This window comes from Octopus sinensis, linkage group LG18, assembly GCF_006345805.1.
Source record: "Octopus sinensis linkage group LG18, ASM634580v1, whole genome shotgun sequence".
Classification (NCBI taxonomy): Eukaryota; Metazoa; Mollusca; class Cephalopoda; order Octopoda; family Octopodidae; genus Octopus; species Octopus sinensis.
The window spans coordinates 48,138,220-48,152,534 of NC_043014.1; the positions used below are offsets into that span (position 1 = coordinate 48,138,220).

At 38.2% G+C, this 14,315-nt stretch overlaps 1 protein-coding gene and 1 non-coding gene across 3 annotated transcripts; one reads left to right on the plus strand and one right to left on the minus strand.

Moving 5' to 3' along the window:
• Nucleotides 1-307: 307 nt before the first annotated feature.
• LOC115221689 (dnaJ homolog subfamily B member 9) lies at nt 308-13,377 on the minus strand. 2 transcript variants are annotated; one of them, XR_005002942.1, is made up of 5 exons: nt 13,184-13,377; nt 4,567-4,806; nt 2,587-2,955; nt 398-529; nt 308-367 (listed from the first exon to the last, which is right to left on the minus strand). XR_005002942.1 is itself a non-coding variant. In XM_029791894.2 (4 exons), the coding sequence occupies exons 2-4, from the start codon at nt 4,790-4,792 to the stop codon at nt 459-461; spliced, it is 666 nt and encodes a 221-aa protein (XP_029647754.1). In that variant the 5' UTR covers nt 4,793-4,806; nt 13,184-13,376; the 3' UTR covers nt 332-458. The 2 variants fall into 2 exon arrangements, 1 of the variants encoding a protein (XP_029647754.1); XM_029791894.2 differs by having other exon boundaries at nt 332-529; nt 13,184-13,376.
• Nucleotides 10,453-10,526, plus strand: Trnat-cgu. Its single transcript has one exon. It is a non-coding gene; the product is annotated as a tRNA-Thr (tRNA).
• Nucleotides 13,378-14,315: the final 938 nt, after the last annotated feature.

Consider the following 14,315-nt stretch of genomic DNA (forward strand, 5'->3'; position numbering starts at 1 on the left):
TCATATATATATATCATATATATATATATATCATAAATATCATTCATATTATATATCATATATATATATGATATATATCATAAATATCATTCATATATATATATCATATATATATATATATATATGATATATATCATAAATATCATTCATATATATCATATATATACATGATATATGTCATTCATATATATATATATATATCATATATATACATATGATATATATCATATGTATATGATATAAATCATATCATTCATATTTATGCCATATATATATAAAGTACAAATACACACATGTACACATATATAAAATATTCAGATGAATGTATGTATGTTTGTTTATATATATAAAATCGTTATATATATATATATACATATATATACATATATATATATATATATCAAATGTCAATAAATTTAAAAGTATACTTCATCCCAAATAGAAAAACTGTTTTATAGTTATGAACATTCTGTCCGAGTTGTCATCATATTTCCGATTCTCTGGGTTACTGTCCGACATTTCTGACCACCTGAAACGAATTCAATACGAAATTACATGGATTAAGATATTGAATAATTAGCAAACATGGCATGAACTAATTCCAATAATTTCACTGGATGTTTTACTCTTTACTCTTTTACTTGTTTCAGTCATTTGACTGCGGCCATGCTGGAGCACCGCCTTTAGTCGAGCAAATCGACCCCGGGACTTATTCTTTGTAAGCCCAGTACTTATTCTATCGGTCACTTTTTGCCGAACCGCTAAGTGACGGGAACGTAAACACACCAGCATCGGTTGTCAAGCAATGCTAGGGGGACAAACACAGACACACAAACATACACATACGAAGGGCTTCTTTCAGTTTCCGTCTACCAAATCCACTCACAAGGCATTGGTCGGCCCGGGGCTATAGCAGAAGACACTTGCCCAAGATGCCACGCAGTGGGACTGAACCCGGAATCATGCGGTTGGTTAGCAAGCTACTTACCACACAGCCACTCCTGCGCCTATGTTTTAATGCATTTATGAGACAACACCTGCAGTAGAATTGACATATCATACATTTTTAACAACAGAAAAATAGTTTGGTATACATAGACTGTAAATGAGGCCAAACAGGGTTGATTAGTACCAGATCTTGATTTTACAGGCCTATGGCCATTTGTATTCCAGCCATGACCCACCTGTCTTTCTATTTCCATTTTTATTTTTAGATTCAATCTCACCATGTGATACGCTGACCAAATGTTTTTTATTACAATTCTGGATCAACCAAAGCATTTTAAATGGATTTCGTAGACAGAAACCGAGAGAAACCTGTCTGTGTGTGTGCATGTACTTATCTATGAGTGTCTGAACGTTTGTTTCCTCGTCTTGACATTGTGTGAAAGTCACAAATGTGCATCACTGTCATTCATATCAATCTTCCATCAAAAGCATATCTGGCCACGAGAAAGATTACCTTATTTGATAACAAGTGAGGGCTGGTGACAAGAAGGGCATCCAGTCATAGAAAATCTGTCTCAATAAACTTCATCTGACCCATGCAAACATGGAAAGATGGACGTTAAAACAACAATGATTAATCTATTACTATTATATTTGTACAGTTTACTCTTCCCCTTTCCACCATATATGTAACAACCGAACTCCTAAACCAATAATTTTATCTATAGCTTTGTTTTTGTACTATATTTACCCTTTACTCTTGTTTCAGTCATTTGACTGTGGCCATGCTGGAGCACCGCCTTTAGTCGAGCAAATCGACCCCAAGATTTATTCTTTGTAAGCCCCTAGTACTTATTCTATCAGTCTCTTTTGCTGAGCCGCTAAGTGACGGGGATGTAAACACACCAACATCTGTTGTCAAGCGATGTTAGGGGTACAAACACAGACACACAAACTTATACACACACATCATCATCGTTTAACGTCCGTTTTCCATGCTAGCATGGGTTAGACAGTTTGACCGGTATCTGGGAAGCCAGGAGGCTGCACCAGGCTCCAGTCTGATCTGGCAGTGTTTCTACAGCTGGATGCCCTTCCTAATGCCAACCACTCCGTGAGTGTAGTGGGTGCTTTTTACGTGACGCTGGCACAAGTGCCAGGGGAGGCTGGCAACGGCCACGATATATACGATGGGCTTCTTTCAGTTTCCATCTATCAAATCCACTCACAGGGCTTTGGTCGGCCCGAGGCCATAGTAGAAGACACTTGCCCAAGGTGCCACGCAGTGGGACTGAACCCAGAACCATGTGGTTGGTAAAGAAGCTACTTACCACACAGCCACTCCTGCGCCTATATATATATATATTATATATATATATATATATATATATATATACATATATACGATGGGCTTCTTTCAGTTTCCGTCTACCAAATCCACTCACAGGGCTTTGGTCGGCCCGAGGCCATAGTAGAAGACACTTGCCCAAGGTGCCACGCAGTGGGACTGAACCCAGAACCATGTGGTTGGTAAACAAGCTACTTACCACACAGCCACTCCTACGCCTATTCAGGTCTGCTAAATCAAAACGTTTTCTAAAAATTATTTGCTATTTACAAGAAAATTTTTTTACTCACCTGATGAATGCGATGAACTAAAAAAGCTGTTCATATGTCCACTATATTTAGCATGAGGTTGTTCAAAAAAATCTTCAAAATTATCAAAACTGAAAAAATCCTCGTTGTCATCACTATCACCAAAGAAATCATCAAATCGGAAGAAAGAATCATCGTCGTTGATCTTTATGTACTGTCCCCCTCCACCTCTTCCCTGGGAATTCTGACTACTGCGATGACTGGATGAGAAGAAATTATCAAAGCTGGAGCCAAACAAATCTTCAAAATTAAAAGAATGTGTTCCTTGAGAGAAGTCATCCTGACTATCGCCAGTGTCGCCAAATTTGTCGTAACGTTCCTTCTTCTCAGGGTTTGACAAGATTTCATAAGCTTTAAAAGAAAAATTGGGAGAAATAATTAAAAAAAACATTTTCAAATTGAAAAAAAAAACAAACTGTATATATCGAAACAGTAAAAATCGAAATCGATCAAAAATCAATGGAAATTGTAGTTTTGATACCAGTGTTGGTGGCATGTAAAAGAACCATCCGAACGTGGCCGTTGCCAGTGTCGCCTCGACTGGCCTCCGTGCTGGTGCACATAGAAAGCACCAACCGATCATGGCCATTGCCAGCCTTGCCTGGCACATAAAAAGCACCCACTACACTCATGGAGTGGTTGGCGTTAGGAAGGGCATCCAGCTGTAGAAACACTGCCAGATCAGACTGGGCCTGGTGCAGCCTCCTGGCTTCCCAGACCCTGGTCGAACTGTTCAACCCATGCTAGCATGGAAAGCGGACATTAAACGATGATGATGATGATGATTTCTTTAAACAACAATTTTTAATTGATTTGTACTGAAGTTAATGTTGTCTTCTTCCACATCACTATATAATGTCATTCATTGTTGTCATCATTTTAATGCCATTTTTCTATGCTGACATGGGTTAGATAGAATTTGATGATCCAGATTTTCTATGGCTGGATGCCCTTACTGTTGCTAACCCTCATCCCACCAAGAAGGTCTATTTAGCTGTAAACAGACACCACAAGGGAGCAGCAACTCAGCACAATAAATCTGACTGTATGATATTATCATGAGCTGAGTTTAATTTCTTTCATGGACAAAGCTTGACCACCACCAGAAAAAAGCCATCTGACCAATTGGTCAAGTCTCATTCACCAACATAACACTTGGACTCTGTCTTTCTACCTATCAAGAACCATTTAAAAAAAATTCCCATTAGATTAATCTGTTTTGGATACGTTCCATAATGACTTCTTTCAACAAGGCCCCTACAATCCAATATGTATAAAAGCGGAAAGGAGAGAGAGTGGGTGAGGAGGAAAGAGATAGAGAGATTACTTAGAGTTATTAGGATTAATTTAACTCCTTAACATTTAAACCAGCTATGTCCAGCCCAAAATATTCTGTTTTATGTTCAAGCTGGCCAGATCCAACCTCTTACACCTACCTCACACTGTCATTCTAAAAACACACAATCATATTGTTCACACCTCAAAGCTGTGAGATAATGCATGATTAATCCGAAACAATGAGATTGAAATCGAAATCGATCAGAATCAATGGAAATTGTAGTTGTGATATCAGTGCCGGTGGCACGTAAAAGAATCGTCCGAACGTGGCTGTTGCCAGCGCCACCCCAACTGGCCCCCATGCCGGTGGCATGTAAAAAGCACCAACCGATCGTGGCCGTTACCAGCCTCGCCTGGCACATAAAAAGCACCCACTACACTCACGGAGTGGTTGGCGTTAGGAAGGGCATCCAACTGTAGAAACACTGCCAGATCAGACTGGAGCCTGGTGCAGCCTCCTGGCTTCCCAGACCCTGGTCGAAGTGTCCAACCCATGCTGGCATGGAAAGCAGACGTTAAATGATGATGATGATGATGATAAACATGACAGAGTAATCTGAATGCAAGAAGGTTGTGGTAAAAAAAAACAAAAAAAAAAATTTTTTTTAATTAAATAATTCTTACCTTTACTAATTTCTACAAATTTTTTTTCAGCCTCTGGGTTATCTTTATTTTTATCTGGGTGATATTTTAGGGCTAATTTTCTAAAGGCACTCCTAATTGTCTTTTGAGAAGATCCTCGTTTTATGCCAAGTATTTCATACAGGTCTTTGTTTGCCTCAAATGATATGACCTCCTGTACAAGAACGCTTGACAGAGCAGTGAAGAGCAGCATTTTGTTGAAATACATTTTTACACTTTGATCTGAAAAGAAAAATCAAAAAGAAACAAAAGGAACAGTTATTAAAAGCTAAATCAGATTTTAATGATTCTTCCTTAAACAGTACACAGAAGTAAATTAGAAATATATTGAGAGACAAAAAAAATAGAAAAACAGAAAAATAACTTTTAAAAAAGTGAAACAGGTGCAGGCATGGCTGTGTGGTTAAAAACTTTGCTCTGGAACCACATGTTTTGGGGTTCAGTCCCACAGTGCAGTATCTTGGGCAAGTGTTGTTTTCTATAATCCTAGGTCGGTTAATGCATTGGGTGGATTTGGTAGATGAAAATTGTAGAAACCTGTTGTATATATACATATACATATATATCATCATCATCATTTAACGTCCGCTTTCCATGCTAGCATGGGTTGGACGATTTGACTGAGGACTGGCAAACCAGATGGCTGCGCCAGGCTCCAGTCTGATCTGGCAGAGTTTCTACAGCTGGATGCCCTTCCTAACGCCAACCACTCTGAGAGTGTAGTGGGTGCTTTTAAAGTGCCACCGGCACGAGGGCCAGTCTGGTGGTACTGGCAATGGCCATGTTCGAAAATTGTGTTTTCTACATGCCACCTGCACAGGAGTCAGTCCAGCAGCACTGGCAACGACCTCGCTTGAACATTTTGTTCACATGTCACAGGCACAAGTGCCAGTGAGGCGACGCTGACAATGATCACATACAGTACTATGCAAAAGTCTTCAGCCACTTTAAACTATTGTAAATTTTACTAATTACAAACTTATAAATGGATGTTTTGCATTGCGTTTCTTACACATGAAACACTGGTCCTGTTGGAGTTATTTCCATACCTAATCGTTGTATTTTGTAGTAAGGGTTCTGAATGAGGGGGGAAGATGTGAGACGACCACCAAAAATGGCCGCGCAAACGTTTTTCACCACCTCACATAAACCAATCAAGATAAAGTGTTTTAAAAAGAGAAAAATGTCTATAATGAAAATTTATTACATAATGTTCATTTTAAGAAGTTACTGTACATTGTTAATGTTTCGTGTGGCTTCCCTTAGCTTGAAAAATTGCTTAAATGGGCCTGGGAAGAGATGCATACAAATCCTTCACCATCTTCACAAGTATGTGTGGCTGAGCTCCCACGACTCTTCAAGATTGCATGAATTCTTCTGATGAACTCTTCTCTTTCATTCTGTCCACATTTGCTAGATGATATCTAAGTCAGGGCTCTGAGCTGGCCAGTCTTTCAATATGGTAACACCTTCATCAGCCACACTCTGTTGTGTTGCACGTGATCTGTAGCATGGAACTCCATCATGCTGAAAAATCTCCCCTTCATCCACGTCTGGTATCAAACTGTCCTTCAGCAATTGGATGTATTTGGCACTGTTCAAGCTACCGTTAATTTTAACCAACTTTCTTGAACCATTGCTTTTTATGTATTCCCAAAGCATCAGACTCTTACCCCTAAACTTCACTGTTTTCGTCATGTAATGTGGGTCGTTTCGCTTTCTAATAAGCGAGAATTTGTCAGAAGGCCTCCAGGAAAGTGAAACAACCCACGTAGCCCTAACCTCCCCACAAGTGCTTGACAACATTGTTGGTTTGTTTATGTCCCTGTAACTTGGTGGTTCGGCAAAAGAGACCTAAAGCATAAGTACCAGACTTCAAAGAATAAATACCGAGGTTGATTTGTTCAAGTAAAATCCTTCAAGGCAATGCTCTAGCATGGACGCAGTCCAGTAATTGAAACAAGAAAAAGATAAAACTTTCCTGAATCTTTCAAAGACAGGTGAGTCCTAAATGAAACAGCATAATTTTGGTGCCACCAGGATTGACAAAATAAATACCACTAATACAAGTCTTTCTAATGGAGGCACAAGGAAAAGTTGTGAAGGAGAGAGTTAATTGACATCAACCTCAGTACATGACTGGTACTTTATTCTCATTGACTCAGAAGGTACAAAAGGCAAAATTGACTCTGACAGGATTTGAACTCAAAATCTATGAAATTGGATAAAACCCACAAGACATTTTGTCTAACACTGTAACGATTCTGCCAACCTTATTAACTATTGTCTTCAGTCTCTGTTAAAAGTCAAGGAAGCTTCTAAATAGTCAACCAGCCTGCTAAAAATAGCAGCCAAAGTTTCTGTCAATCTCACCTTATTCATATAAGAAGGAAGGACACTCTAATCCTCGATATACTGTCAGAAATAAAGTGAAGATTGTCATGGATTCAGGATAAGCAAGAATAACCATAGTACTAGTTATACTAACACAAATCACAGTGACTCAATATAGGCACTTGACCTACAGGTCAAATTTCATATCACCCACGACTGTCTAAAAAAAATTATAAATTGGATAGTGTAATCTGCGTAATATTATGCTCTTGACATATGACTAGGTGATCACAGACAGGATGTTGCTAATATTTACAGCAAACTAACATGTAGGTCTCTATGTGGTCAAATCTGCTAGAAATAGCAACCAAATCACACAGTGTTGTACTTTACGAGTTTAAAAAAAAATACAATGCCTATTGAATAATGTAGTCTGAGAGAAATTCGTAAAAAAGTTTTTATGAAAATTGGATGGTTGGTCATGGATGGAATGGGTTTTTTTTATATCCTAGTGGGACCAACTTGGGATCGAACAAAACTAGATAGCGATATAGTCTGTACCATATTGTGCTTCGTCTTCTGGCGGTGACGTAATATCTGGGACATAAACTTGTAATTTAGACTGATAGATTAAAACAATTACGATAAACAGCGGAATATCTCAGTGACAAGAACAAAAAAATAATTGGCGATCTTTCGTCTCTAGTAGATCTTTCCGTCGATTTCCGTAAAAAATTTTTTTTTTTTTTACATATGGGCTTGCGGGAACTTTTGAAGTAATGAGAGCGAAAGAGACTAAGAGAAAGCGATTGTATGACGAGGGAAGTTCTTTTGAAGTTACCGTGCATGGAAAGCATTGATGTACATGTGTGTGTGTTTGATGGGGTGTGGGAGACAGAAAGTATGTTGTGTAAGTGAAGTGCTTCTGTTAGTGTGTGTGAAGAGACTCGGTGTATGTGTATATGTATGTATATTACTTCAAAAGTTCCCGCAAGCCCATATGTAAAAAAAAAATTTTTTTTTTACGGAAATCGACGGAAAGGTCTACTAGAGACGAAAGATCGCCTTAGGAGGTTAATAAAAGGTAGGCAGTCTTTCGTTATATATATATAATGGACACAGAAGCAGATTGAAAGGAAGACAGGTACTGCACCATAGAAACTGGTAAACTATAATTTCATTTAACATAAAGATCACCCATGGCTTATATTGTGGACGGCAGTTTTTAACATAATTTCTAGGTAACTAAAAAATTTTTAACTTCGTATACTGGTAGAATGTGTTTATAGAACATCTTTTTCTCTTGGCTTTATTAAGAAAATTCTATAGTTTGTAGGCTATTTCTTCTTGTTTTTTCTTCAATTTCTGCAATTTCAACCAATCACTGACGTCCATTGAGGTAAAAAAAAACCATTCTGTGTCGTATGAATATGTCCCTCGTTTAAGAAACAGATTGGGTTTATTTACATTTGTGAAGAAAAAAGATACCCTTCCCCCACCACTAACCTTAACCCTAACCCTAAAACAGATTGAAATGCAATAGATCGATTCTAGGGTCATAATTATGGGTAACAATTTCATCTGACACCGGTAGAAAAAACTGTCGTTCAAACCAAAAAGATCCCGATGGGGAAGTAGAGAAGAGATTGTGAGAAGTTGCATGTAAGGCGCAATGTTTACTTTCCATGAAACTTGGTGCTTTATTATTATTTTTCTTTTTGTATGTCACTGTATAACCGTAATTGCATCGTTGGGATTTACATAACGAAGACTGGTTTATAATATAGCGCTTTGTCAAATAATTTGCTACCCACCATTATATGTACATAATGCGAAAACTCGCCGAAAGGTCTAATAAAACTTTGTGATCTTTAGGGGCGGAAAAAAGCGAAAAAAAAAAAAGTACAAAGAAACTTTAATGATATCAGAAAGTGAATTGTACTTGAGAAATGTGGTGACATAACTGAAGTTTTTTTCTGACATAAGAGTGACAGATGACATCGAAGGAGGTGACACGCTGTCCACCTCGTCAGTTGTCAGTGATCGCATGAAAACAAAACAATTTACTGACAAAAAACACAAACACTTTGAGAAGGGACGATCCAAAGGGGAAACCTTTCTGCTGCCTCTCCTCCTTGCTGGAAGTAGCAGTCAAGTCTCCTTTAAATTAGAGAAAACATTCGATTAACGGAAATTATCCACGCGCTTAGTAGATAAAAACTCTCTCAGAGGTATTGAAATCTTAGAAAGAAGGGAAATAAACCTGTTGATATCAGCTAGACTTTTTGTAATATAAAATTGATGCAGATAGGCGCAGGAGTGGCTGTGTGGTAAGTAGCTTGTTTAGCAACCACATGGTTCCGGGTTCAGTCCCACTGCGTGGCACCTTGGGCAAGTGTCTTCTACTCTAGCCTCAGGCCGACCAAAGCCTTGTGAGTGGATTTGGTAGACGGAAACTGAAAGAAGCCTGTCGTATATATATATATATATATGCGTGTGTGTGTATGTGTATGTTTGTGTGTCTGTGTTTGTCCCTCTAGCATCGCTTGACAACCGATGCTGGTGTGTTCGGCAAAAAAGACCGATAGAATAAGTACTGGGCTTACAAAAAAATAAGTCCAGGGGTCGATTTGATCGACTAAAGGCGGTGCTCCAGCATGGCCGCAGTCAAATGACTGAAACAAGTAAAAGAGTAAAGAGATGTTCAGTGTTTAAAAACAATTGGTGAACACTATGGACACGTTTCGGTTATTATCAGAAAAGCGATGTGATGGCAGAATCGGACAAAAGGTTTAGCAGTTTTTCTTCCAGTTTTACGTTCCGAGTTCAAATACCGCCGAGGTTAACTTTGCCTGTCACCCTTTCATCCAAAATTTCAGACTTTGTGCCTATATATAGTAGAAAGAATTGTTTGAGCTCCTTTGAAATAAATTCAAAAACCAAATTCACCTGCCTCACCACTATTTTGGAGTTATCCATCTTCCTTATTGACTTCAGATTTTCAAACATCTCCCAAGGGAATCTTTGTCAATAAACTACATAGATAATGTCAGTTTACTGAAGTTTTGTTTCCCCCAACTATCTATATTATGTGATACTTTAACGTATATTTAGTATTGCAGAATGATATCTTAGGGTACTTTCCCTTCAGCCATAGAATACTCTTGATACCTTTACTACGATCACAGTTGGAATAGATTTGATCATAAGTTCTGCTCGGTCAGGGCTGACCTCAGCTTCAACAACAATTGGCATGGATGTCACAATAAAATTTAGCCAGATATTCAGGGTACACAACGACGAGTGCTCCAACTTGATGGTTAGTCTCAAGGCCCTCATGCTTTCCGAAATCCGCCAAAACTACACCTGATTATATATACACTTTAGATGAGTTGTAGTGCACCTGAGCACTGTACACAATTATTATTATTATTATTATATTATTCTGAATCAGTAGACTGTTTGACCAATAACATTTCAACAGTGATCATCATCTGTAGCTTCATTCATTTTGGTATCATTCCTGTAGTGAGAGTCCCAATAGCTCAACGGTTTAGAGCACTGGTCTCGTGAACCAGGGGTCGTGGGTTCGAATCTCACTTAGAGCAATGCATCAGCATGTCTTTCTTTTCGGTATTTCGTCTGCCGATACGTTCTGCGTTCAAATTCTGCCAAGGTCGACTTTGCCTTACATCCTTTCGGGGTCGATTAAATAAGTACCAGTTACGCACTGAGATCGACGTAATCGACTTAATCACTTTGTTTGTCCTTGTTTATCCCCTCTGTGTTTAGCCCCTTGTGGGTAGTAAAGAAATAGGTATTATTCCTGCAGGAGTTGAATGCGAGTCAACTTTGAGCTGGTACGCTTGGGTCGATTAAGGAACGTCTATATGACAACACTAGGCCAGAGTTCCATCTGGATATGGTAGAGGAGGAATGGAAGTGAATTTAGAAATAATTTAGCCTAGTCAACAAGCGTCTTCGACTGAACAGTTTACGACACTAAAGACACCTTGGACGAGGGGCACCTTAACCATCCAGGAGAGTTGCAATCCAGACAACTGTACAGGCTATGGCAGGGAGGAGTATCCAGGAGTCCATGACCTGGATGCAATCCGCTCCCACCACCAACACCACCAGAATGTAAGGAGCTAAGGGCCGGAATACCTGCATGTGTTAGAGAACGTAGACTCAGATCAATTATGGAACATCAACATGATAATTCAAAATAGTAGAAACAACCACTAAATCTCCTTCAAAAGACATCCCGCAGCACTCGACATATTGTGATGTATAGTCTAGGATAATAAAACTGTCAAAATTGACAAAGAGTGGAGAGTTATAGCTATGATGTCTGACCAGACATGTTTACACACACACATATGGAAGAGATGGATCGAGAGGAGCAGTGATACCCACAACTGGGTGCGGATTTGAGGGGACACAGAACTCCCTCTCCGTCTCATCGGTGTCTGTTTGAAGAGGAGAAGCATGTTTGATGCCGGCTGCTAAGAGACACCCTCCTCTGTTACATCATTGACGCAGTGACTATGAGATGAAAAATTGTAAATAATTAAACGATTAAAAGGAGGAAATGGAGAAAAAAAAATCGTCTATAGAAAAGATTTAATGGAAACAGTTGTCTTCTTTGATAAAGAAGCTCTTGCCTCTGTGTGTGTGAAATCTGTAAGTGTGTATGATGTATGTATATCGTGTTTTCATGCGATTGATTTCACATCCTTCCATTTTTAAAGTGATTCTATTAATTCTAATGTGATTCCTTGGACATACTTGTTCCTTGTTTGGCAGCGTTGAAATCTCCAACGATGGATGATTACACAGATCTTTGGGTTTAATCTGTAATTTTACCGATCTTTGTTTATTTTCAGAATTCAGGACTCTTAATCATTTGCTCTCCATAACCAATAAAATCGAAAATAATTATATTTCTGACTTGTACTTCGTTGGAGAACTGCATACAAATCTATTGCATTACAGAAAAGTCGTTATAGACATTTTAAATACACACATATTATACATACATATACACCATATATATATTATAAATATACCGTTATATTTTTCAAGTAGTTCCGTAGTATATTATACACGCTAAAATGTGTATATGTGTGTGTGTAGAGTATGATAGACTATAACTGATAAAGTGTCATATCTACATGGACAATGGAAGATTAATAAATGTTTAATAACCACACGGAAACTTAAACTAAAATTGAATCTGTTTGATCGAAATATCTCCGATGTATCCATCAAGATGTCGAATGTAAAATAATGATGTAATAAAAAAAGAAACTTGGTATTAGATATGAATCGGCATCAGAGCTCGTATATAAATGTATTGACGTATGTGTGTATACATACTCACACACGTTGATCAATGACAGTTCTTTGTGCCCCTGATTCTGCCATTCAGTGGTAATCTTGTAAGCTATGCCTCAATACATTCATATATACACGTAAACATACACCCATATACATGAATGTGTGTGTGTGTGTGTGTGTGTGTGTGTGTATAGTGTTAATCAGCCACAGAATATATATTTATAGGTTCCTTGTCCATTGATGTTTGTCCATTGATGAGTGAGGTTGACCGGAGAAAGGTTTAGTTTCCGCATATATATACATATATACACTTACATATATACAGACATGCATTTATATACACACAAAAACAAAATCACACACATATGTATGTGTGTGTGTATGTCTGTATATATGTGTATGTATGTATGTGTGTGTGTATGTCTGTATTTGATGTGTGTATGTATGTGTGTGTGTATGTCTGTATATATGTGTATGTGTGTGTGTATGTCTGTATATATGTGTATGTATGTGTGTGTGTAGTGTTAATCAGCCACAGAATATATATTAATAGGTTCCTTGTCCATTGATGTTTTATTTGTTGATCGGAGGAAGGTTTAGTTTCCGCATACACATACATATATACACTTACATGTATATAGACATGCATTTATATACACACACATATGTCTGTGTGTGTGTGTCTATATTTGATGTATGTATATATGTTGTGGATCAACAAGGGATGACGATGAAGATAAGGGTGAACCAAAACGAAATTATAAACAAATCAGGAAAATAATTCAACGGGGAGTAAAGAAGAAAAAAAATGAAATGATAGCACAAAGAAATGAGAAAGGTTTTTGATATGCGATGGAGAATCTGTGGGAAATACAGTGACGTGGATAAAATGACGGCTATACATGATCGTGTCGTTTCTTACCTGAGTTGACAATTTCGGAGCGGAGAGATTAAAGGTGTAACAGCGAAGAAATGAAACCGTGACTAATAAATTATGAAGACAAAGTTAGAAGGGGAGTGGTGAATGAATGAGTGAGAGAAAGAGAGGGGGGGAGAGAGAGAGAAAGTGGTAGAGTGAGAGAGAGGGGAGCAGAATGAGTGAGGTAAATAACAGTGTGAGAGAGTGACAGCGTGAGTGAACACATTGAGTGATGTGGAGAAGAAGGAAGAGTGGTTCGTATGTGTATGTGTGGGGAGAGAAAGAGGTAGTGAGAGAGATAGAGAGAGTAGCAGAATGAGTGAGGTAAGTATCAGCGCGAGAGGGTGACAGCGTGAGTGAAACACATTGAGTGATGTGGAGAAGAAGGAAGAGTGGTACATATGTGTGTTTATAAATAAATAGATAGATAGATAGATAAAGAGAGAGGGGGACAATGAAGGAGGATGTTGTGGGATAAACTACACTCCAACTTGTAGCTTCAGCAACGTAGACCTTTTCCATTGGTCAATACTGAGCACATGACTGAAAACAGATGTACTTTAAGTAAGTGAAAGAGAAGTTGTAAATAAGAGAGGGAATGGAATCTATTTTGGCTGGCTTTGATAATTCTTGACATAAAAGAATTTTACCAAAGTAATAGGGATGAAGATGCTGGTGTTCAACATCGACATAATATAGGATTTGATAACTGTCTTCTACGATGACATAATTGCACTCTTACGAATTTGCTCACGTAACTTCCTTTAATTTACCAAGTTCTGTGTATCAGAGGTTAAATGCCACTGCTTGGTAGACCGTGCGTGTGTGTGCCGACATATATATATATATATATATATATATATATATATATATGATGACGTCTGTCTTTATGTTCTGAGTTCAAATTCCGCCGAGGTCGAGGCAAGACTTGCCCCCCCCCCCAACCACCCTTGAAAAATTTTTTTTTCTTTCGACACTTTTCGGCTACGGGAAATATGAATCTGCAAAAATATTGGCAAAAGTCGACATTTCTAAATTACCACCCCACCCCCATTTCCTTCATTTTAAACTTTTTTTCATAATTTTTTTTTCTCCCCCTCCCCAAAATATGCGGAAAAATACGAAGATTATGATT